We start from the raw sequence: 26,846 nt of genomic DNA, 5'->3' as shown, positions 1-26,846 counted from the left end.
TTAAACTGCAGCGGTGAGTTTGCAAGAAAAGAATGTGGATGCTTTGGTGAGAGGTTTATGGAGGAATCTTCCACCTGGAAATAAATATTCAAAGACACTTGTAAAGGTGGCCTTTTGGTGAAATGGTGGTGGATGGAAGATGGGGAACGGTGGGCCTCTGCAGCATCTTGTTAAAATGCTCTATTCCAAAGCATGAGTCATGGATGTCTTTATGGTTACACATCCTTCCTTGCATATGAGGAATAAACTTTAGAGAAAAGGAAGTTAAGAGAAAACAGAAGTGTGAATAGCTGCTCATGGTGTTCTCCCTGGCTCCATTCAGTCTGCTATTTCATCATACATATAGGGGGTAGTTCAGAGATTCCTTTCCTGGCAAATAAGTGGCAACATATGTTTGAAACAGTGAATGGAAACTATAGGGGAAAAAATGACAGGCATATGGCAATAGGAAGGCAAGGGGAAATTTGTTGCCCTAATGTTAGCCACATAATTGCTACTCTTAACTATAGAGGGGTTGTTTTATTTAAAGAAACCTTCCTAGTGCATCAATGTAATTTTTCTATGTATAGTAAACATTTTTTCCAGCTTTTCCATGTCTATTGTTGAATGGAAGTCACTTTCATGTCACAATTACATATAAAGGTTTTAGGGAAAGGGGGTACAAAAAAGAAAAGGTGAGGTTGGGTTAACAAAGAGAAAACCTTGTTGATTTAGAAAAAGTCTAACCTAAAAAAATACTAAGTTAATTGAGATTAGTGGATAGATCCCAAATCACTATGCTGAATTTAAATGCATGTGAGTAACTCTATGGGACAGTGGGTTTTATTCTGTAGCTATCCTTTATCCATAATCACTATCCTTTGTACAATCATTTGAAGTTCCAAAGTATCTAAAAAGGAAACATTGATAATTTTGTGATCTACTTTTTGACAAAATACATTTGAACAAATAAGGATAATATTTTTTTTAACAAGCCAGTGAGAAAGATTTCCTTTTGCCCTTGTTGTTTTTTTAATCCTTCCTTGTCAAACTGTAATTTTCTCACACCGATAGCCTTTTCTGTACTTTAATTGTACTCTACTGTGCCAGTAAATCTGTGGTCTCCTCAATGCAGTTTATCTGTCTTGATCATATTTCTTTAAAATGAACAAATGGGAGAATCATTTTATGTTGCTAATACTGAACTGTGGCCTAATTACTCCATCAGAGAAAAAGAGTTTAAGGAAGGAAGCAACCAAGCATTTACCAAGTACCTACTGTGTGCCCAGATACTGTGTTAAATGCTTTACAAATATCTCAAATAAGTGATAGGTGTTATTATTATTCTATTTTACAGTTGGAGAAACTGAGACAGATAGGGGTAAGTGACTTGCCTAGACCAGGGCTAGATTTAAACTCTCCAGGCCCAGTGTTCTATCCCGTGTACCCCTTAGCTTTCTCAAAGAAAGATATTTCAGAATTTTAGGAATTCTGTGAAATAAATTTTAATAACCTCTCTTAAACAAAGTACATCTCAAGTTTTATTTTTAAAATCTTGATGTTAATCCAAGAAATCATTACTAAAAATATGTATGTGTGTGTATACATCCATATGCATAAATATATATATATATGCCTGTTTGTAGGTATAATTATTAACAACAATAATAACAAATTTATAGAATACAAATTTTTGTTCTGCTCACAATAACTGTGAGATTTAATGACTCAGAATTCTCTGTGCTTACTGCTTAAGATTCTTCTACTTATTTATTTCTTCTTAAGAGTCTTGATTTTATCAGGTGGGTCTCTCCTTAACCAAAGTCATTGACCATATTTCCAAGCCTTAGTAGATATTGTTCTCCATAATTTGCAGTGGCCAAAAAAAAAAACCCCATCTAGTTTTTGGATGTGAATCAGTCCAGGTGGCCACTGCTCTGGTGATGCGCCTCCACAGACTTAGTTAGCTTTGTTATATAGGCTGTCACCTGGCCTGTAATCAGAATATTTCCATTTTGGTAGGACTTGCCAAGACAGAGCTTACAAAGATAGTAAAATCACCTGCAAACCATGATGACTGTTATATAAAATTGAAGCAAGTGGTATTATGAGTTAGGGTACTAATTTTGACATATCATATAAAATCATGTCTGGGACTGTGTCTGCTTTTAACTTTATATCACTTTCTCCAATATCCAAAAATATCCAGTATGTACCGTGTTTCCCCGATAATAAGACACTGTCTTATTAATTTTTTTGGACAGAAAAACACCAGAGGTCTTATTTTCAGGGGAGGGCTTATTTTAATGAACATTGACAGCAATTTTAATAAACAGGTAAATGTGAACAAAAAAATGTACCTTTATTCAATAAGCAAATCACTGGGGAAGAACAGGATGACGCGCTCACTGCTGCAGCTCTGATAGGATGCAGCTCGGAGTGTGGCGTGCGTTTCACGGGGGGGGGGGGGAACAGTGTATACAGAGGGTACCGTAATGTAGCGTGTAGCGCAGGGGATCACCTTCAATACAGTAGCAATCTCAATAGGGCTTATTTTTGGGGGAGGGCTTATTTTAGAGGAATCTTACACAGTAAGGGGAGGGCTTATTTTCGGGATAGGTCTTATTATCGGGGAAACATGCATATAGTCAATGATTAATAGGGAAATACTGTATTTCAGTCAATAAACATTTATTAAGCACCTAATACAGGCCATCACTATGATAAATGCTGGGGATACAAAAAGAGGCCAAAGGCAGTCTTTGCCTTTAGAGAACTCATGTTCTAGTGTGGGAGACAACATGTAAAAAGATATATACAAACAAGTTACATACAGGATAAGTAGGAAATAATTAACAGAGGGGATATTCCAGATTTAATAGGGTTGAGAAAGGCTTCCTGTGAAAGATGGGATTTTAATTGGGATTAAAAGGAAGCCAGTATGCAGATGAGGCGGGGAGAACATTCCAGGGAAAGGGGGACAGCCTGAGAATATTCCTATAGTGAGAAGATGGAGTATTATGTTCATAGAATCTCAAATGAAATGATATATTTAAAAAGTGCATTTTAAAATTTAAAGCATTGTAAAAAAGATGCTATTATTGTTCATTGTAATCTGTCTTAAAGTTCACATGCAGTAATAGCTGACATTTTGCTTTACAGTTTAGAGATAAGACTTTCATCACATCAGCTGTGTCCACGGATGAGCAGATGGGGCATAGTAGAGTAGAAAAAGAATAGTCTTTGATATCCAAAAGAGGGATTTGAATCCTGGTTCTTCTTACTCTCCTTGGGACCCTTTGGGAGATCACTTAATTTCTCTGGGTTTCAGTTTTCCCATCTCAAAATGAAAGTGATTGGAATTTAACAATTCCAAGATTCTATAAAATATAGGATGTTAAATTAGATTTAGAACTGAAGAGACCTTAGACATGGCAAACTGTATGTGGTTTAGGATTGGCAATGAAAATACTGGAAACAGCCAAATGTTTGGCCTTAAACACTTTACTTAGCCTTTTCTGTGCTGTTTTTGGAATCAGGGTTAGCTTCTTGAATTTTGAGCAAGGGTCAAAAAGCTCATTAGTCACTCCATCAGACCCTATACAATCTACATTCCCCAAATACTATATAACTTGTGTTAAGAATGAGCAGTATAATTTATGGGAGAGCATGGGAGTGGCTTACTTTGTATTCTTTCCTAGATGACTTCCTCTTTCTGACTTCTATATTTTAAGGAGAACAACATTCTCCAAACCAGCCTGGCTTTTGAAACCTTAGGGCCATCCCTTTCTTCATCCACCTCTACCCTTCTTTTCTTCTTGTTACCACCATAATTTCAGAGCCTCATTACCTCTTGCTTGGACTATCCAAATAGCCTTTTGGCCAGTCTTCCTGCTTCCAGTTTCTTTTCTTTTTTTGTGTGTGTGTGTGCTTTTTGGAGGGGGGAAGGTAGGGCAATTCGGGTTAAGTGACTTGCCCTAGGTCACAAGGCTAGGTTTGTGTTTAAGTTTCTATGGCCGGATTTAAATTCAGGTCCTCCTGACTCCAGGGCTGGTGCCCTATTCATTGTGCCACCTAGCCGTCCCAAGTTTCTTTTTATTCTAACCCATTTCCAATGCTGTTACCATAGTAGATTTCCAAAAGCATTCATCCTCTGCTCAAAGCTCCCATACCAAATAAAATCTAAGCTCATTTGTCTGACATTAGAGGCTTTTTATAATCTAAAAGAGATTGCATTGTATGGTGGAAGGAGCCCCGTTTTACAGTCAGAGGTCACTGGTTCTGATCTCACTTCTGATGCTTACTGCTTTTGTGACATTGGGTAAGTTAATTCACTTCCATGGGCCTCAATTTCCTCAAATTAAAGAGAGTTGAACTCTTAGAAATTCTTGGCATTTTTGTGTCACAGATTCCTTTGGGAGTCTGGGGAAGCCTGTGGTTCCTCTTTTTAAGTAATTGAAGGAAATGCTAAATTTCATTTAGAGGTTAGTGAAAATAACAGTATAAATTTATTTTTTTCCCATCCAAATTCAGCGACCTCCTGAAATCTCTCCACAGATCCCAAGTTAAGAATGCCTGAATGAGATAGTCTCCAGAGTCCCAAGTCTCTATCTGTGACCCTGACTTTTCAACTTTCTCATTACATACACTCCTTGTTCTAGGGGAACTGTATTTGCTCTTCATGCCTAAAGTTTTTCTGCCTCTCTTGGTTTTTGTTGTTGTTGGGTTGGTCCAGTCATATCCGACTCTTCATGACCCTATTTTGGGTTTTCTTGGCAAAGATACTGGAGTGATTTGTTATTTTCTTCTCTAGTTCATTTTACACATGAGGAAACTGAGGCAAAAAGGATTAAATGACTTGCCCAGCATCACACAGCTAGTAAGGCCAGATTTGAACTCAGACAGATGAGTCTTCCTGATTCCTGGCCCAGAGCTCTATTCACTATACCACCAAGTTGCCCCTTTACTTGTATATTATTAATTCTATATTTTTTTCTAGAATGATAATTCTTTCATGAGCCTCAGCCAGAAATAATTTCTTCCTCCTCTTAACTCTGCTAGCATTTTGTTCATACCTCTATCTTTTTTAGTTCTGGGTAAGTTTCGTATGCCCTCTACCATATTATAAACACCCCAAGGACAAGGACTGTGTCTAGTTTATGTTTGCAACCATTAGTTGCTAACACATAGTAGGCACTTGATATGTTTGTTGAATCAATAAATGGATGATGGACATGGAAGATAGGATGAAGTATGTGGCAAAAACATTTCTGGGTTAAAAGAATGGATGGGCATTTCTAGAAAACTAGAAGACTCATCAAGGGATTGAATTAATTTTCTGTTTACTCCATAGTTCTTGCCACCTTTCCCATTTTGTATTGAACTTGATGAGGAAGGACAGGTCAAATTGTAAAGGATTTAGAGAAATCCTGAAACCCTAAAATTCAAAGTGTTTACTTTGCTTACTTTATCACAGTTCTGAAATTCTGACAGATAGTTGTCTCAGATGAAGTTTCTTATTATTTATAGATTTTATTTACATACATTTGTTCCTTATCTGCGAGTGTTATAAACAAGAGCTGACTATTGAAAAAAAAATCCTTTAATGAGAGTTTAGTGTGGTGTATATAGTGGGAAAATACTGGACTTGATTTCAGAAGAAATAAGCATCCACATAGCCTCTGACACTTAGAATCCAGTCAACTTCCATAGAAACTGTTACAGTTTATAAAAACAAACTTCTGAGATGGAAATATTTTATTTTGTAAATTTTTTTCTCATTTCTGGTCATTGTAGATCTCTCTTCCCCTCTGCCCCCATGGATGTTACATTAGGATCAAATATAAACTCTTCCGTTTGACCTTCAAAGCTCTTCGTAACCCACCTCTCCTCTCCCCTGTCATCAGCCTTTCCAGCCTACACATTACACCTTCACCTCCCCCCTGCTGGAACCACATACTTTGGGATCCAGTGATGCTGATGTCTTTGTGATTCCTTGACTAAGACTCCATTTCCTCTCTCTGGGTATTTTCACTGAGTGTTCCTCAAATATTTGGAATGTTTCCCTTCCTCATCTCTGCTTCTTTGCTTCCCCAGCTAAAACTCTGCATTCTCTATGAAGTCTTTGTTGATCTCACTTAATTCTAACCCCACCCTCTCTTGATCATTTCAGTTCTGTCCTATATATAGTTTGTCTGTAAAAGATTCTTTGCTTGTTTTCTTCCCTGTGTTAGACTGTAAGGTCCAGGGAGCAGGGACCATGGCTTACATTTATCTCTCTCCCTAGCACTTGGTACAGTGCCTGGCAAATAGAAGGAGCTTAATTAATACGTATTGACTGCCATTAATAATACACCAAAGGGAAAGGGAAAGTTGACATGTCCAAAGATAATAGTAGAATTATGCATATGCTATTAAAAGTAAATATTTTCCCTAGACCATGTAAAGTACTTTGTTACAAAGTTACAGTAAGAAAAGATTCATATCTGTAAAAACATTGTGTTTTTGGTGATTTGCTCTGTGAGCATTGTTTGTTTTCTCACAGTCACTTAAGTCTGTCTTATATCTCTTCGCTTCCAGTATAAAACTCTTTCCACTCACCATGTTGCCTCTGAGGCAAGTAAGTGGCAAAATGGACAGAGAGCTGGGCCTGTTGTCAGGAAGACTTCAGTTCAAATTTAACCTCATACACTTATTAGCTGTGCGATCCTGGGAAAGTCACATAACCTCTTTTTGACTCAGTTTCCTCAGTTGTAAAATGAGGATAATAACAGTCTTATTTGTTATGAGGATCATGAGATGATGTTTTAAAGCACTTAGCACAGTGATTGGCACATAGTTGGTGCTATATAAACGCTTAATCCCTTCCTTATAAAATACCTCCCTAGATATATCTATATATCTACATCTATATATAGATAGATGATATGTTCTTTGTAAAATGCTTAGTTATATATATATATATACATATATATATTTGTTGCAGTACTATTATAGATTCTACAAGCTCTGCTCAAGTAAGTGTAAATATATTTACTTGACATATGTGGTATATTAATGCTGTCAAATGCCCTAGTGCTTACTCTAATAGCTCCTTGTTTTGCTCCAGGAGGATAGGAGTACCCCTGGAAAAGGAGTGAGCCCGGCTTTGAGTTTTGATTTCACACCTTTCTGGTGTTGAGTATCTGAAATATTAAGTACTATGTGCAAGACCTTATTCTAAGTGTTTTGTGGGGATACAAAAGAGTAGTAGTCCTTTCCCTAAAAAAAGCTTGCATTCCACTTTCTGGATTAGAATTAAGTTGTGTTCCTAAAATATATTCCCTTTGAAAAGAAAAATATACACCCAGATATAGACCAAGGGTTCTCAACCTGGAGTTAAGAACATACTTTTGTTATTTGCATTTTTTGAACTTAAAAAAAAGTATTTTCATAATCATCTCCCAATATATTTCCTTTGTGTTACATGGAGTTGAGAAGGTTGGTTGGAGCATCAAGACTGTATAGGGTCTTGAATACCAAGCATAAAGAAACAGATATTTACTTGGTAAAGGTTGGAGACCATTGAATGGTTTGCAGCACTAAAGGGACCTGATTCTAAGGTGTGCATCAAGATGTCCTGTCAGACAGGCTTCGAGTAGATTCCAGGGAAAAGAGAGTAGAATCAGGGAAACCTTTTAGAAGACTGGATAGAATTTAGGTGAAAAGTAGGAAAGTCTTGCACTAGTGCGTACAAAGTGGGAATGAGAAGGGAGGGAATGGATAGAAGAGACATTGAGGAAATGGAATCAATAGAACTTAGTGACTCTTTGGGTGAAGGAGAGAGAAAAGAGTCAAAGGTACCTCCAAGTTCTCAAACATGAATACCTGGGAGAATGGTGGCAGCCTTGCCAGATGAACAAGGAACAAATGCCAGAGGAGAAAGTGTAGGATTTGGAGAGAAAATAAATGAGTTTGATTTTAGGCATGCTGAGTTTGAGGGGCTTTGGATGAAACCAGATGGAACTACCCTGTTATCAGAAGTGATGGCCTGGAGGTCCACAGAGATAGTTTAGAGATGGAGGTGAAGACTTGGGCATCATCTCTTTTTAACTGATAGTTGAAGCCTTGGGAGCAGATGAGATCATCAAAGGAGAGCATTTAGAGAGAGGAAAGATGGGGGCACCTTGGTGAACACCTGTGCTAAGTAGGGAGGAGGAGTAAGAGTAGCCCATAAAGGAGACCAAGAAGTAGGAGGTTAGAGAGATAAGGAATGGAAAACTGTGATGTCAGGAAAGACAAGGTGAGTCAGAAGGCTTGGCATTAAATCTAGGCTCTCTCTCGATTTTTGACTGTTAGGTCATGTTATTTTACAGAGTCTTTAGAGTTATATTATGTCATTTTACTTTTCAGAATCTTCATTTGTAAGCTGAGAGAACTGACCTAGCTGATCTCTGAAGTTCTGTCTAGCTCTAAGCCCTAGGTAGATAAGTCTATTGTAGATTCAAAAGGTATTAAAGCACATGGGTGGCGAACAATGTCAAATGCCATATAGTTGTCAAAGAGGATGGAAACTAAGGAAAGACCATTAGGTTTGATGATTGGTCTGGAGAGGGGTGGAGGTGACCCCCTGAAAAAGCAGAGATGCCAAAGGTTATTTAGATGCCGGCCAAAGTGTTTCTAGTTACTCTGGTTAGACAAGATACATTTCAGAATTGCCTTAGGGCACCTCATAGCTGTTTTTTGCCCAGATCAGAATTTTGGGGAACCTGGAGTAGAGAATGGGTCTCATTTTGGTCCATAGACATTCCATACCTTGTAGGTATTCCAGGTCTAGTGCTAAGCTGGGTCCTAAAATGTAGAGGTTCTTGTGATTCTTTACGGGGGCATCCAAGGAATAATACATAGAAGCGTTTTTTATTTTTTGGTGGGAGGGAAAAAGTGTTCACTTTATGAAGACACTTAATTCCTTGTGTGGCTTATAGTAAAGTATTTTTGATAAGCTTTTATCACATGGATTAGCACCATGCCTAGCATAAAAGGCCCTCGATAAATGCTTATTGACTGATACAGTACAGAAAAGAGATGAAATTGGTGTTTCCAGAAATATTCAGTGCTAGTAACTCTTGCAGAAAGATGGGGAGGGGGGAAGTTACAATTGTTATTCCATTATGGTTGACCTCTCACCCTTCTTTATAAAGTCTCTGATAAGGATATGGTATCCCACAATTTTTAGGGCACATAATCCTGTTTTGGAAGCAAGCAGCAGATTTCTGAGTATCCTGGGTTTTGTTTGTTTGTTTTAAAGATTTAAGTGTCTAAGGCCAAGATCTATGGCATTGGATTTGGAGTCAGGAAAACTGGTTTCCAGCACCTAATTTGTGACGATCTAATTGTGTGCCTCAGTTTTCTCATTTATACAATGATGACAGTCCCTGTCTTGAGTATAATATAATATATTATATAATAATTATATTAAAATAATATAGCAGATATGAATGCTTTTCAAAACATTAAAGCACTTTGTGCATGTGTGCTGGTGGTGTTATTCTGTGTTAGGGTTATGTTTCCAACCACCATAGCTTTGAAACTCTGCATTCACTTCAGGGCTCAGTCACGGCTGCTGCTGAGGTATGGGCAGCCTAGTTGTGCAATCTTATTTCAGCCATTAGGTTAAGGCTCTTTTCCTCATCACTGTGCCTTGGTTCTTCAGACATGACACCTCATCTTCTATTTTCTTGCCTCTGCCCTGGTCATCCCTCAGGCCTGGAATACATTTCCTCCTCCACTCCCCCTCTTAGAGTTTTTCTTTTCCAGTAAGGTGCAGTTCATATACCATCTTCTGCAAGATGTCTTTTCCCGATTCATCCAACTGCTAATGATTTCTCTCCCAAACTCTTCCTAGTACTTCTTATTGTTGCTGAGTTGTTTTTCATTTTTGTCTTCCATGACCCTACTTGGGGTTTTCTTGGCAAAGATATTGGAGTCATTTGCCATTTCCTTTTCCTGTTCATTCTACAGATGAGGAAACTGAGACAGACAGAATTAAGGGACTTGCCCAGGGTCACACAGCTAGTAAGTGTCTGAGGCCAGATTTGAACTCAGGAATACTCATCTTCCTGACTCCAGACCTGGTGCTCTGTCCACTGTGCCACCTAGCTGCCTACGTAGTGTTTAGCTACATATAGATATTTATATATACACATAGAGACTTACATATAAATGTTTATTTGTAGCTAAATACTAGGTCGTTTGGTACACACATATTCCTATGTTTGTGTGTATTTGTTAATTTATATTTTGCTATACATATTTTATATATACTTATCTCCCTCATTATAATATAAGCTTATGCGTGGGGGTTGTTTCATTCTTCGTGTTTGTGTGCACAGCACCTGGTAAATAATATATGCTTAAAAATACTTGTTGGTTGATTGAGCCTACCAATAGTCCATATAGATTAAATTGGGCAACAGAAAGTGGGAATGAAGGGTTTTTGTGTATTTGTTGACTTGAGATCCTTAAATACACCAAAAAGTAGTGGATAGAATATTATTTCTAGCAGAATTTTGAAATGTATCATTAAAGAAATGGCTGTGAGCATTTATAAAAGAGTGGCAATCACTATGTACCATAATTGCTTACTTAAGAACAAGTTATGCTGGGCTAACCTCATTTCCTTTCTGGGTATGGTTACTAGACTATGACTTTCAGTATCATGCTGTAGATCAAGAAAAGGTATACTAGATTTCGGCAAAGCAGTTGACACATTCTCTCCTAGTTCCCATGTGGATAGGAGAGAGGTGAGGGTTGGATGACGGTGCAGGCAGGTAGACTTGGAACAGGCTGAATGACAAGACCGGAAGAACAGTCGGCCATTAAAGGCTGGATTTCAGCTTGAAGAACCATTTGTAGTAGAGTGCCTTAGAGATCTCTCCTTGGCTCTTGTGCACTCTACCATTTCATGCAGTGACTTAGATGAAGGTGTAGTTGACATGCTAATCAAATTTGCAGATGACAGGAATCTGGAAAAGATTAATTAGCATGTTTGCTGAGTCAGGTTCCAATAAAAATTCTCCTGGCAAGAACATTGAGATGATTACAAAGTTCATTAGTGATAAATGTCAAATTAATGTAAATTTATTTATTAGTGGTAGGCAGGTAGTTGGCACAATGGAGTGTCAGGCCTAGAGGCAGGAAGACTCTCATTTCTGAGTTCAAATCTGGCCTCAGCCACTTACTAGCTGTGTGACCCTGGGCAAAGAAAATCCCAAATGGGGTCATGAAGAGTCGGACACAACTGAAAAAATTACTGAACAACAAAAATTTATTAGAGATAAATGTAAATTAAAGAAAATACTTCACAAATATTAAGTGGGGAGGTGTGGCTAGATAATAGTTCCTATGAGAAAAATTTGGGTGTTTTTATAGACTACATGCTCAAAGTCAATCAGTAGTTTGACATGATAGAAGAAGTCAGTGTGATCTCTGGTGGCATTATGAATCATAGCATAGTATCCACAGTGAGAAAGGTGGTAATTTCTGTATTCTGCTCTGGTCAGACCCCATCAAGAATAATGTTCAGTTTTGTCTGCTATGGAAGGACATTTACAAGCTAGAGTGCATCCAACAGAGGGCATTCTGGGTGGTAAAGAGGGCAGGAGTGCATGCTATGTGAGAATCAGTTGGAAGAACTGAAGAAGTTGACTTTGAAGAAGAGAAGATGGTGGATGATATGATCATAGCTTTCCGTTATTTGAAGGATTGTCATGAAGAAAAGGCACTGGCTTCAAGGGTAGAACTATAATTAGTGGATGAAAGAGAATTACTTTTAGGTCAGCAAGTAGAGCTATCAAAAAGAGGCTCACTTAGGGATGGCTAGGTGGCGCAGTGAGTAAAGCACCAGCCCTGGAGTCAGGAGGACCCAAGTTCGGTTCTGGCCTGAGACACTTAACACCCACACAAAAATACTAGCGTGTAACCTTGGGCAAGTTACTTAACCCCAATTGCCCTCCAAAAGGCAAAAAAAAAAAAAAAGAGGCTCACTTGGAAAATAGTGGGCTCCCCTTCTTCATTAGAAATATTCAGGAGCTGGGGCAGAGTCAAGACGGCGGAGTAGAAGCAGAACCTCTCCGTGGCTCCAGCTTCCCCTTCCACCTTCCCCAATCCATGTTAAAAGGGGACTCTGAACAAACTTTGGAGCTTCAGAACCCACAAATGACACAAAGAAGCTAACCTCCTGCTGAGGACAGCCTGGCAGGCTGGCAGGAATCCAACACTGCTCTCTGGGAGCCAAGCTCAGCCCCACCCCAAGGCTTTAGCCCCAGGGTGGGCCTGACCAGCCGCTGGCCAGAGGGACTCCAGATCAGCAGCAGCTGTGGCTGTTTCCTGATTTATCAACATATAGATGTGAAGGACAAAGTGAGAGGTCAGTGCAGTCCGGACATTGGGACCCAGTAAGTGGGAGTGTGTGACTTTTGCCCACCGGGTTTGAAGCCGCTGAGACGCCAGCACCACGTGGCAGCTTCAGCTCCTGGCCTGCAGAGTGTAGGGGGACCAAGCACCAGGATGAGGGGTCATTGCTCTTGCTTTAACCTTCTTGGATCTGGATTGCAATCTAGGGTGGAGGTCCTGGGGTGTGTGTCCAGCTTGCCAGAGCATGTGGAGACCTCAGAGAGGGCACCCATGTAATACCTCCGGCAGCTGAGAAAACCCCAGCATTTGGGACAAATCTCTCCTGTCTGGTGGCAGAGTTCTACTGGGGTGCAGGGGTCAAGTGACTGAGGGGTGACATGACCAGGCAAAGGAAACAAATCAGACAGAAGATTCCAACATTAGACTCCTATTTTGGGGACAAAAAGGAGCAAAGCATGGAACAGGAGGAAGACAGTGAAGTCAGAACTCCTGCACCAAAAGCTTCAAAGGAAAATAGAAGCTGGTTATAGGCCATAGAGGACCTTAAGAAGCAGATAAGAGAAGTGGAGGAAAAATTGAGAAGAGAAATGAGCACAATGCAAGAAAATTACGAAATGAGAGTCAACAGCCTGACTGAGGAAAATAACACCTTAAAAATAGACTAACTCAAATGGCAAAAGAGGCTCAAAAAGGCAATGAGGAGAAGAATGCCTTAAAAAGCCAAATTTGCCAGATGGAAAAAGAATCTCAAAAGCTCACTGAGGAGAATGATTGCTTCAGAATTAGATTGGAGCAAATGGAAGCTAATGACTTTATGAGAACTCAAGATGCTGTTAAACAGATCCAAACAAATGAAAGAATAGAAGGCAAAGTGAAATATCTCATGGGAAAAACCACTGACCTGGAAAATAGATCCAGGAGAGATAATTTAATAATTATTGGACTACCTGAAAGCCATGATCAAAGTAAGAACCTAGAAATCATCCTGAAGGAAGTTCTCAAAGAAAACTGCCCTGATGTTTTAGAACCAGAAGGCAAAATAGAGGTTGAAAGAATCCACCGATCACCTCCTGAAAAAGATCCCCAAAAGAAATCTCCTAGGAATATTATAGCCAGGTTCCAGAATTCCCAGATTAAGGAGAGAATATTCCAAGCAGCCAGGAAGAAACAATTTGAATATTGTTGAAACACAATCAGTATAACCCAGGATCTGGCAGCTTCTACACTGAGGGATCGAAGGGCTTGGAATATGATATTCCAGGGGTCAAAGGAGCTGGGATTAAACCCAAGAGTCACCTACCCAGCAAAACTGAGTATCATGTTTCAGGGGAAAATATGGTAATTCAGTGGAATAGAGGACTTTCAAGCATTCTTGCTGAAAAAACCAGAGTTGAACAGAAAATTTGACATTCAGATACAAGAAGCAAGAGAAGCATGAGAAGGTAAATAGATAAGGTAAAAAAAAATCATAAGGAACTTATCCAAGTAGAACTATTAACATTCATATATGGAAAAACAATCATTGTAACTTATGAAACTTTTCTCAGTAGTTGAAGGAAATAGAAATATATATATATATATATATATACATATATATATATATATATGGGTATACTGGCATATAAATACATATGTGAATGTGTGTATCTATATTTACAGGTATACATAGATAGAGGGCACAGGACCAATTTAACAGAAAGGGATGATACTTAAAAGGTGAAATTAAGAGGTGAGAGAGGAATATAATGAGAGGAAATGGGGAGAGACAGAATGGGGTAAACTATCTCATATAGAAGAGGCAAGGGAAAATGGTTACAATGGAGGGAAAGAATAGGAAGGCAAAAGGGAATGGGTCAACCTTATTCCCATTGAATTTGGCTTGAGGAGGGAATGAAATACACACTAAATAGGGTATCTCACCCTCCAGGAGAGTAGGGGGGAAGGGGATGAGAGGAGGGATGATGGAAGGGAGAGCAGGCTGGGGTGGAGGGAAGTTGGAAGCACCCACTTTTGAAAAGGGATGGGATCAAAGTAGAGAATAGAACAAGTGGGAGGTGGGATAGGAGGGAGGGAAATATAGTCAGTCTTTTACATATATCTACTATGTTATTGTTTTGCATTAGGTACTCATGTACAACCTATACTGAACTGCTTATCTTCCCAGTAAGGGTGGTTGACAAGGGAGGAAGGGAATGGATCTGGAATCCAAAGTTTTAAAATCAAATATTCAAAAATACATATATATATATATATATATATATACACACACACACTATTATTAATACTATCTTACATGTGATTGGGAAATAAGATATACAGGCACTGGGGCATAGAGATCCACTGGAAAAGTCGAAAGGGGTATGGGAGAAACTGTGGGAGAGAGCAGATTGGAGGAGGGGATATCCTGTGGAACTGCTATTTTTGGGGCGCTGGGTAGGGGAAAAACGGGTAGAAAATTTGTAACTCAAAATCTGGTGAAAATGAATGCTTTAAATCAGAAGTTAATAAAACATTTGGAAAAAAAAAGAAATATTCAGGAGCAAAAACTGAATTATTTCTCTTTGTGAATATTGAATAGGGTATTTCTGTTTCAATGTGTTTTAAATTAAATGACCTCCTAGGTTACTTCCAAGCCTGAGATTCTTTGCTTGTGTGTATGTTACTCTGCTTCTGCTTTCTTCATTCTTTTGCGTCGTATTTGTCATTTCTTATGACAGAATTGAAAGACTGTATAAATTCTAGAAGAATTGTCAGTGTTCTTTGGAGGGAAGACCTTCCATAGAGGTTTGTTTCTAGATTTGTTTGTTTGGTGGTGGTGATGGTTTTTTGCTATTGTGACAAAAGCTGCTATGTATATTTTTTTAAATATTTTTTTTTAAAACATATTTAATTTTCTGCAGGAGGAGGCAGTCAAGGTTAAGTGACTTGCCCAGAATCATACAGCTAGTAAGTGTCCAAGGCTGAATTTGAACTCAGGTCCTCCCTAATCCAGGACAGGTACCCTTTCCACCATGCCACTTAGCAGCCCTGAAATCCATGTACTTCTAATGCCAGATAATCCCATTTTCCATGGATAAAAAAGAATTAAGATAAGTATGCTACAAATTAGAGCTTGATTTATTGTTTTGTGATTATCTAGACTAAACAAAGTGATGGAACATCTTTAATAATGAACATTAAACTTAAAAGTGTGTGGTGTGGGCATTTTCCCCACCAGAGAACTGGTTGTTAAACATTTACCGGAACACAGCCGCTTAGATACTGGGCTTATAAAATGTTAGTCATAATGGAAAAACTCTGCATCAAAAAATAAAATTTGGAGGAAAAAAATAACAAACAAAATGGGCATAAATAGGTAAAGGATGTTGCCTTAATTTAGCGATTCAAGCTTGGTGCTACAATGGAAAGAGTAGCATGACTTTACAAAACTGTTTTAAGAGAATTGATATTTTATTTCAAGTGTTTATACTTTGTTGTCTCAGAAGATTAATGCCAAATCCCCGAAAATGTAATGACGAGAGATGACTCATTTTAGCTCATGTCAAAACAATGCGCTTTTGTAATTTTCTTGTCCCTAGAGAAACTATTAGACACTAAACAAAATGCTTCAGAAAGAAACTTATTGAGTGTTTTAAATTATGTCCTCTTGCCTGGCTATTTGCCAGACACTCTTTGGGGAAGGATTACTGCAAATCAAGGCCTGTAATTTACACTGACAATGATAATACACAGTTTACATTGCTTGAATCTCTACAGTATGCACTTTAAAGTTAAATAGTCAAACAAAACTTCTACTCTTTATATAAACAATTTGTGTAACTCTACACCCAGCCAAGTGGGTTTTCCTTTGTTAAGGTCTGGATGAGATGTGCTCAATGGATAAGGTGTACTCTCTGCTTTATCTTGTTGATAAGTAGACTAGGAATCCTAGTAAAATGCTTAGCTGTAATCTCACCCGGACTTGATTCTCTTAAAAGGTTACTTTGGTTTTTTTAACTTTGTGAAGTCTTATGCAATTATGACTGTGTCTGGCCCCCAATTTATCCCCAGAACCAAATTACTTATATTAGTATTTCTCTCTCTGATCTCATAGACCAATATATCATTTACAGAGATAGCTTTATTCATTTGTATGAGAAAATTTTTTAGTATAATATCCCTTTATTGTTAATTCTATCAAATTGTTAATTATCAAAATTCAGTAAATGTTGTTAAATACCAACCATGTGCAAGGTGCAAAGAACTATACTTCTTAATCTTTCCAGTGATCTTGGAGGATAGACTCCATTGAGATCCATTTCTGACAGTTTCTATTCTACATAGCACCCAGGGGGATAACAAATATATTCAATAAATATTTATTGAACTGACATTTGGCCACCTCTCCCCAACCCTCAGGATTCTTGCTCATAAGTGAAGTTTCATGATTATTTCTTCATCAGAACCTGGAGAAAGCATAGATGGGGAAATTTCTAGCTGTGTCCATTACAAGTAACACCTTTTGGGTATTTAAATGTAAAGCTTAAGGGGGCAGAGCGGTGAAGTGGACAGAGCCCTACACGTGAATTCAGAGGACTAGGGTTTTCCTGGCATTCCTGCTTATAACCAGAGGAACCTTAAGCAACAACAATAGTTGACATTCATATAGCACTTACTATGTGGTTGGCATTGTTCTAAGGACTTTACAAATATCTTATTTGATGCTTACAACAACCCTGGGAGATAGGTGCTATTACTGTCCCCATTTTACAGATGAGGGCACTGAGACAAGCAAAAATTATATAACTTGCCCAGGGTCACACAGCTACAAAGTGTCTTTATACTTAGGCCCGATGTTCTATCCACTGTGCCACCTAGCTGCAAGCAAGGCTCTTAAATTCTCTGACCCTCAGTTTCCTCATCTCAGAAACGAGTTGATTGGACACAAATGAGTAAGTTGGGTTCAAATGGCTTCCAAAGGTCCCTTCTAGCTAATTTAACTAGACAAAGATTCTGTACAACTAATAAATGGGCAGAAACACAAGAGATAAAAGATGCTATAATAATTATAGCACCTTAAATTTTGCAAAGATATAAAAACTTTGTATATACACACATACATACATACATACTTACATACATACATACACATAATGTGTTTCTCACAATAACTCTGGGAAGTAGGTGCTATTATTACGTACATTTTACAGATGAGGAGACTGAAGCAGACAGGTTAAGGGACTTTCCAGGATCACACAACTGGGCAAGAGTTTGAGACTCCATTTGAATTTCTTCTTGATTACAAGTTCAATGACCTATTACATCACCTAAATATCAGGTGTGAGTTAGTACTTTTAAAGGGAAAAATCCAAATTGTTTTATTAAATGATGGACTCTGTTAACTGGGGGAAAAAACAACTTTGCAGCAAATTTATTTAATCAAAGTCTGATATCCAATATAAATAGGGAATTGTTCTCAAAACAAGAAAGGCAAACTATAAGCAACCATGTAAAAGATTCTCCAAATCACTAATAATAAGAGAAATTCAAGTTTAAAAAAAAATCTGAAGTTCCTTCTCACGTCCATCAGATTGGTAAAGGAGACACAAAGGGATAATGACAGTTGTCAGAGGAGCCATAGGATAACAGGCAGTCCAGAACACTGTTGTGGTGTCATGAAGTAGTCCTACCATTCTGCAAAGCAGTTTGTAACTATGCTTCTCTTAGTCTTTAGCGAGTTCCAAAGTTCCCCTTGACTCAGTACTATCACTACTAAGCTTATTCCCCAAAGAGATCAAAGAGAGGAAGAATGTATCTACGTGCACAAAAAATATTTATCTTACTTTTATTATAGTGAAGAACTAGAAAAAAAATGGGCTGACCATGACTGAATAACTATGGTATGTGAATGCAATGGAATATTATTGTTCAGTAAGAATGAGGGAAAAGATGGATTTACAAAAATCTAAGAAAATTCATTGTTATAAAATGAAGTGAGAAAAATTTATACAATGCATCATTGTGAAGGACAACAACTATGAATAGCTTAAGAACTCTGATCAGTGTGGCGACCATGACTTGAGAAGGCTATTAATGAAACATTTTCCACTTTTTGCAGAATGATATAGATCTATGAAGCCAATGAATGAATTTGTTTTGCTTATCTATTACCAGGAAGACTGTGTATGTGTGTAAACTTAGATCAAAGGGGGAGTTGTTTAAAGATTAAAAAAAAAATTCCAGTGAAAATTTTTTTAAAATACACAGAAGAGATTCAGGAAGAAGTTCAGAAAGGGATACAAATAGATCAGTGTGAGAACTACCAAGTTAAATTTTATATGTACTATTAAAAAAAAATCAAACTGTACCTACTTGATGTGATATAGTCACTCTCCTTTTCTTTGGATAATGAAATATTCATATTTGATGTTTGTCAATTTCATAATAAAAAAACTTAAATAAAATGATAGACACTCAATTTTGACCTAGGTAAGAGATCTTGGATCATGACCAACTCTTCTTTTAAGAGATAAGATTATTCTATTCTAGCAAAACATCTAATAAAATGCTTGTCATTGCCCAAAAGTCTAATCGATCAAAACAATCCAAGAGTGCCTTGTGGAAAGCTATAGTGCAGCCATACCTGGTTTTCTGGGCAACATACATTGAAGGATGAAACCATAGGACTAGAGAATAGCATGCAGCCTGATTGAGGAGGGACCACAGCTTCTAAATTAAGTAAATTAGGATTTTTTTAGATTGTAAACACCTTGAGGGTAGGGACTGTCATTTGCCTCCTTTTGTATCCCCAGTATAGTATAGTATCCTTAGTATAGTACCCTGCACATAGGAGAAACTTCACAAATATTTGTTGATTAGTTGAAGAAAGACTAAAGCTTAGAATGAATATGAATGAAGTCTGTGAAATTTAGGATAGTCTGGATAGCGTAAGTGCAGACTTGTTTGCCAAATTCCAGACCACTAGAATTAAAGCTTACATAGCCCTTAAAGCATGAAGTTGTGATTTACACAGTGAGTAGTAAACATATGTAACTTGGTATCCAGAATGGTTGTAGATATGGAGAATATAAATAGGTTTAAGAAGTTTAAATAGGTTAATTCATATCCTAGGAATCTAAGTAAATTATTAAGGTCATTTAACCTTTGAGAACTGTCTCCTAAAAGACAGTTGTCATTTTGTCCCCTAAAATGTCCTTCATCATGAACAGCACAGTTCTTCCTTATTTTTCATGTTAAAAATGACTATTCAACTCAGAATGAAAAATATGAGGAATGTAATGAATTATGGAACAATATGTTATGAAAAATTAAAAAAATAAAACTCTGGAGGATCAATATACACAGTAATGACATAACACGGGAATTAAGTTCCTGGAGAGGAAGGGCTTTTTTTTATATCCCCAGCATGCCTAGCACATAGTAGGCATTTAATAACTATTTATTGATTGATTGATATATGTGTCAATCTCAATCAAACCTCATACAAGTGAGATTTCTAGTTAAAATGGCAATATAAAAGGTCATAGATACCTTTCTCTCATACATATACCCCTGTTTATGTCTGTAAACAACCACAGAAAGGCCACTGATAAAGAATATCAAAAAGATATAAGCTCTTCCACCCGTATCAACACTGCGCCAGAAACTAAGGGTTCTGACTAGGCAAATGTGGAACCCAGAAGAAGTAGAAAGAGGGATTTTTCAAGGGAAGCCAGCATGAATTCTGGTAGTCAGGTGTAATGTTACTGGGATTTAAGATCCTCCTGCGCATTAATAGACCTCAGGTGGAGCCCTTTAAGGGAACCTTGCTTAGGGAAGGCTTTCACACATTTTGCTAATTTCTAATAAGGCACTGAGTCAAAAGGGTTGTGATGCCTTCTGGCTCTGAGAAATGTATATATGCTCTGGTTGGTATTTTGCTTTGGAGGTTCACTTATGAGAAGGATCTTGACTCCCTGGTTGAAATTCTGAGTGACTGGATGTTCAGAGCTCCCCGACTGCTCATAGGTAAAGGCTCTCTCAATCCAGGGATTTATGTAAAGTGTATAGTTGATTCAGGCAGTCATATCCCTGTCTATTGGTCGTTATTTCTCTGCTTGTATTTTCTTTGTATTTTCTCTGAAGTTCAGGGTGAATTTTCCCCTGAACTGGTGAATGTAATATAAAATAGATTATTGATTCCTTAAACAGGCCACATTAGCAAACCCAGAAGAGAATAGCCCCACAACAGCTACAACAAGCAAAGCCTCAGAAGAAAAAAAACAATACCTTGGTCATACGGACTACAAGAGTAGCTGGAAGATAGGAAGCAGGGGGTAAAAAAAAAAAAAGAAATTATAAATGAAATGAGAGGTGTGGAAGGAGAAATTTTAAAGGAGACTCAGTAGTTTAGATCAGAAAGTGGAAAACTTTACCCAAGTACTGCCCCTCCTGAAAAATAGAATGGAGTAAACAGAATACAATGTCTAATGAGATAGCAAGAAATATAACAAACGTCAGTAAGTTTGAAAGATTTTAGAAGAAAAAGAACTGAGCTAGAAAACATAATGTGGGACAATCCAGACTCTCTAACAACCATAACCAAAAAAACATGTGTTAAAGTTTTTTATCTTGTTTTTAAAATTTTAAGTTATCTATAAATGTAAGTTCAGTTAGTTTGACTCCTGCTTAAAGTTAAATTCACCAAATTTTTTTTCAAGTGGTGATCTAGTTGCCTCACACAACTGATTCATTCAAATGGACCAATTTGTTAGAAGTGAAAAACTGCTCATGTTGGCAAGAGAAAAATAGGCCTTCAAGTAATAAAAACAAGCCCTAGCTAATTGAGTTAATCAGATTCTTTGTTTTGTCAGAAAAAGTAACAATTGAGATAAGCATCATGTTTTTCCAAACAAATGTTCCTACTTCATGATCTGAGTTCGTTTTGGGATACTTGCCCTGCCCTCCTTGCACAATTTTCAGACAAGTATTTTACATTTCTGGTACCGTGATTGTGATTGATGTTGTTTTTGTTTGCTTTTAATGATAAATACATGTTTTCAGTCCCAGCTATAAACATAGTTCTGTAAAAGATCTTAATTAGACCATATTGTTTTTCAGTTGGGAAAGTTCCCGTATTATTAATACTCTTTTTCCCCCATCATTAACTTTAGCATAGGATTCCCAATCAATGGGGAAAAAGTCAAGATGGAATCTCACATTTGGAAGAGACTCCAGAGGCCATCCCATCCAACCCATGTTTAACAAGAAACCCTCTATATCACAAGCAGGTAATCAAAAACCTTCGTTTGAGGACTGTTAGCGAGAAGAGGAAACCATTAGTTTCTGAAGCAGTTCATTCCATTTTTTGATGAATATTAGCAAGTTTTTCCTTTCAGGGCAGGTAGGTGGCATAGCTGATAGAGTGCCAAGCCTAGAGTCAGGAAGACTCATCTTCCTAAGCTCAAATGTGGCCTCACACACTTACTAACTGTGTGACTCTCAACAAGTCACTTAACCCTGTTTGCCTCAGTTTCCTCATCTGCAAAATGATCTGTAGAAGGAAATGGCAAACTACTCCATTTCTTTGCCGAGAAAACCCCAGATGGGGTCATGAAGTGTCCGACACAACTGAAATGACTGAACAGCAGACTTTTTAGTGTTTCCTAACTATTCTGACGTATCTAATTCCTCTTCCATATGGGTAGCCCTTTAAATTCTGGAAGAGAGCTATCATATCCCTTCAAATTCTTCTCATGATTAAATATCTCCATTTCCTTCAACAAAAGTACGTCATAGGGCATAAATTCAAGTCTGCTCACTATCTTTATCCTCCCCCCTTTGGGACACCATCTAGTTCATCATTATCCTTCCTAAAACACGATGTTGTAGACTTAATACAGTCTTCTAAATGTAGTTTAGTCAAGGCTACTTTGCTTATGGTTGGGTGACTCTTTGTCAAGATTTAGATTTGAGACAGATTAAACTTAAAGCTTGTGATATTTGGACCACTGATCTGCCAAAACCCTCTGATTTAGCAAAGAAACTAGAGTTAAAGTTTCTATTCATGATAGATGATGTATTATTTGATAGCAATTTCTCTTTAAGATCTTACAGTTTCAGTATAAGAACCTTTTTTTTGTCACTTGAGACAACTTTATGTGTCTGCCCCAGTATATCATAAGAGGTTACTTTCTAAGGTAGGAGTTATAGGTTTAATTAAATAAAAGGGGAAGCTAGGTGTTATGAGGGAAATTGACTCTCTTCCCATTGTCTCCAGAATTGTGACCAAGATCGGCAGATCATGTGCCTACTGGCAGATTCAGTCAAAAATCTAGTGTCTAGATAGCATTTCTTTGAAAGTACCTTTGCATAAAATAAAAGCACCCTCCAAATTAATAATATTTTAAGTGTGAACCCAGTGAAATAAGGAGTAATGTGAATAGCCAACATAGTTTCTTTCAGTAGGTAACCACTGTTCAGTTCTTATGGCGTTTCCTTGTTTTTTTTTTAATTCATTATTTTCCTTAAAGGTATACCTTTGTGCATACATGTCTTTGTTTTGATCTGAAGAACCCAGGAATGATAGTGGTAAGCTTGTATACCTTTACCAACTCAGCTAACTCACAGTTTCATAGTAATGGAATGCCAAGGGACAACTAGCCACATATATTATCCAGAAACTTCTGTTTGACCTTTAATTTAAGTCTCTTCCCACACCAAAACAATTATCAGAATTATAAATGAGAATCTCTTATCCAAATCTCTCTTTCCTCCTTCACAATCTTTATTTAAGGTGCTACAGAATTGGGAGACAGCCAGAACTAGAGGAAGAGATGGGGTAAGAGTGGCAGCAACCAAGGCAGAGTATACAGATGAACAGAGTAATTAATCCTTGAATTGTTGACAGGTGGCAGTTTTCAGCCTTATTTACTTGAGGATAAATTTTCCTTTGCCTTTTGATTTCATTTAGCCTTAAAAATTTATTCCAGGAGGTAGAAAAGAAAAGCATTTTGTAACCTGCACACTGGTATCCCGATGGTTAGTAGCACAGTGCTTCCCAGTCTGTTGGCTTCAGAGGTGTGATGGTTTTGCAGATATTGGAGTCATAGCTCTGTCAACAGCCATCACTGGTGGCATTTGTAGATGGTAACCTCTATAAATACAGTAAGCTTTTCAGCTTTACTTCCTACACCCTCCACTTTCATTGTTCCCCTCCTAGGTAGAGGCAACAGCAGGAAAGGGATCTTTGTGCCGCCATTTGGTGCCTGACATTAATAAAATGTGATCCTTATTAATGGGGTGCGTGATGGGAGAAGAGAGTGATGGTAAGCATCTTTGAAAGATGGGAAGATTAAGAGTGTGCAAAGTTGTTGGGTTTTTTTTTTTTACTTCCACTCCCTTATACAATAAGCTTCAGTTTTTTTCATCCTGAGTATGTTGTCAGAGGTAACATATTTCAGTGACAACCAAGAAGAAAGGTTTGTTCTGTGGCAGAGGAAGGAAAATAGCCTTTCCTGTTATGAATAGAAAGATTATAGGACTGGAGGACCTAGTCCATTTGAATCTACTAGAGAAGGGGGCCTTCTTGTATGATCAATCAGTTAAACAACTAAGTTAATGAAGATGTCCTGTATAATTGATGATTCATGCCTCTCACCCTACACAGATTAAAGACTCCATCAGAGTGTAAATTTTCAGTTCCCAGAATTGCTTTAGGTTAGTTAAGTCTGATTATTTACTCTCTTATCATGATACTTTTTAATTTCCTTTTAACCCAACTGGCTGTTATATTTTCTAATTCAGGGGTGTCAAATACAACCAGCAGTGCAACCAGAATCATTAAAATGTCATTAGGAAACTTTTAACAAAATAAATAAAGACGCAGCTGAACAGAGATAATGGTAATATGTGGTTTTCCAAATTAGTGTGATGCCTGAAAGGATCCTTAAGCACATTTGAGTGGCTTCTATTTCTCCTTGAGTTTGACACCCCTGTTCAAACTCACATAACATAAACAAGGAGAATAACGGTCCCCAGTCCCACTTCTCCTTCCGAATAGAAATGAGCTCCTCACATTCAGAGCTCATTAATCATTACCAACAAGAGCTGTCAGCATCTTCCCCAAAGTGAGAAAAATCCATGTTGTTAGGACAGACAGCTTATGTAGGCCTTAAGTTTTGATGATGGAGTCATAGATTAAGAGTCAGAGAGGGTCTTAGAGGCCAGTTGATGCCTCCCTCCATCCTTTTCATGTGATAGATGAAGAGCTAAGGTCTAGGGAGATTAAATGACTTGTTCAGAGTCACACAACCAGTTATATGTCAAAAGTGGGCCTTGAACCCAGTTTATCTGGGTTGTAAAGCCAGATTTTTATTTACTGCCTAATTAAGGAACTTTTTAAAATTAGTTTTAAATATGGGCTTAGGTTTATAACCTAAGTTCCCGCATCGCATTATTGAGTATTGGATTCCCCTATTTTATAGAGCCAATGGAATTTTTTTTTAATATTATGGCTTTATTAAGTTTATTTATAATCTCTACTCTTATTTGGCCAACATGAACTTAAATTCTTCCTGAAAACCTATATGGATTTCAGAGGTTTGTGGAAAATTAAAGGGATATAAAACATTAAGAAACTCCACTCAGTGAGCATGTTTACCTAAATGTGTCATCAGAGTTCTCAGTTTTCGTGTTAGAAGACGGGGTTGGGACAGACTGACTCACAGTGTAGATTGATAGAATGCAAACACATTCAGAATTTTGTTGGCGAGACTAATGCAATGAAAACAGAGTTCTCTGAGTTTTCAACAGTGAAGTGGGCTTCATTCCTTTAATAAATCTTCCTATTGAAGTCTTTGAAAGCAAACAAATATATGTCTTCACAGTTGTTCTCTTGTGGGCTTAAGTGGCAGTTCCTTACTATTGTATCTGTGATAAACTCATGATGCAAAACAAACAAAAAAGCAAACGACAAAACCTTTAGAATGAGCTGAAATGCTTTCGTAGCAAGGTCTACCACCCTATAGTTCTGTCCTTGGAAAAGATACTGAACTGGGAGATAAAAGAAGTGTACTCTTGTCCCGGTTCTGCCCCTATGTAGATTATACAAGTCATTTCTGTTCTGTGGGCCTCATTTTCCTCACTTGTCAAATGAGAGGCTCAGTTCCTTCCAGCATTCACATGTGGTGAAGTGGCCACCATGCAATAAGAAAATGGCAAGTATGTGTATGCCCAATTTGACTAATGGCAGTTATTTAATAGAATTGATAATATTTTTTTAAGGTCCCCCAGCACCCTTATGGCAGGACTTTAGTCTCCTTAGACCATGTTCTCAAAGGAAAGTTACCTAAGTAGCAGGCTACTTTACGTGAAGTTATAGGAAGTGAAATTTCTTCTTGGCAGAGCTGAAGTATACGTATAGTTTAAATAAATAGAGATACTCCTGTTCTTTCTTTTTGGAAGGGTGGCTTCTCTTCATTGCCATTTGTTCTCCAGCTGCCGTAATTAGCCTATTTGGGGCCAGGAGAAAGATTCTTTGGCACGTTACACACCCACACTTCCCTTCCCAGGATTTAGGATAGAATGAGATTCATTTTTCCATTTACTGTAAGTGCCAATACCAACATACCCCCCTCCCATACCATTTTTTTCTTTAAAGTGAACCATTATCTGAATCAACCCTGTGCTTCTAGTTTATCATTAAAATGGTAGCCCAGTGTTAAAGGGTCCTGTCCCTTATTGTATTTTGCTTGACTAGATATCACTAGTCATGTTAATGTTTATCATATTGCTTTGACATTATATGCAAACACTATTTATAAGGGATAGTGATGACTTAAATTGTTAAACAAGGCACCTCTCTTTGCTCTTAGCATTAACAGGGTACTTCTTCACCTCCTAGATTATCCCAAATCTCTGTTTATTCTCTTCTCATAAATAATTACCTGACCCGGGTTCTTCTCTAGTATCCCCACCTACTATTTCCCTCTAGCCTGTTCCTTGGTTACAAACCAAAAATATCATCTATCACTAAGAGGTCCTTCATACAGTACCCCAGGGGCTCTCTCATACACACTTTGGATTATATAACCATTTCACCTCATTATAGGAACTTAGTTCAATCAGTCTTTATCATAGCTGACAAAGTACTGACAAGGTATTTAATCAGATATCCTGGATAGAGAATATAAGAGCAGACTGCCAAAGGTAATCCTCTGATCAGAGTTTATTTGAGATGCTGAAGGAGTAATTGAATTTCTGTATTTAGACATTTTATCCCCTTGCTAGACAAGACGAAAAGAGTGAGATGAACCAATGGGGTTCATTACCAGATAAAAGGCATGGCTTTAAAAGTTACAAGGTAGGAAGTGCTTTGAGATTGGCTCTTTAGATTTTCATACTTTATATACAAAAAGTATTATAGAGATATTAATTTCCCTGAAAGCTCCCTAGTCTAGTCTTTGTGGTTATATTGATCCATATATGATCTTTTA

The 26,846-nt window shown here is 37.7% G+C and overlaps 2 protein-coding genes across 2 annotated transcripts in view; one reads left to right on the top strand and one right to left on the bottom strand.

The window, feature by feature from the left end:
* The window catches only part of CMSS1 (cms1 ribosomal small subunit homolog), a 442,802-nt gene that overhangs the window by 97,779 nt on the left and 318,177 nt on the right, over positions 1-26,846 (top strand). The gene's annotated exons all lie outside the window — the stretch shown is intronic.
* The window catches only part of LOC138144043 (filamin A-interacting protein 1-like), a 269,301-nt gene continuing 252,361 nt past the window's right edge, over positions 9,907-26,846 (bottom strand). Inside the window, exon 6 of the mRNA XM_069065363.1 lies at positions 9,907-10,982. Within this exon, the coding sequence (XP_068921464.1) occupies positions 10,850-10,982 (133 nt within the window). The 3' untranslated portion in view covers positions 9,907-10,849. The remainder of the gene's footprint in view (positions 10,983-26,846) is intronic.

Source organism: Petaurus breviceps, unplaced genomic scaffold (genome assembly GCF_028583685.1).
Source record: "Petaurus breviceps papuanus isolate PSGF00001 unplaced genomic scaffold, PetGlider_PUasm1.0 90683, whole genome shotgun sequence".
Lineage (NCBI taxonomy): Eukaryota > Metazoa > Chordata > Mammalia > Diprotodontia > Petauridae > Petaurus > Petaurus breviceps.
Note: the sequence above shows the minus strand (reverse complement) of the source record. Positions and strands in the feature narration are given on the sequence as shown.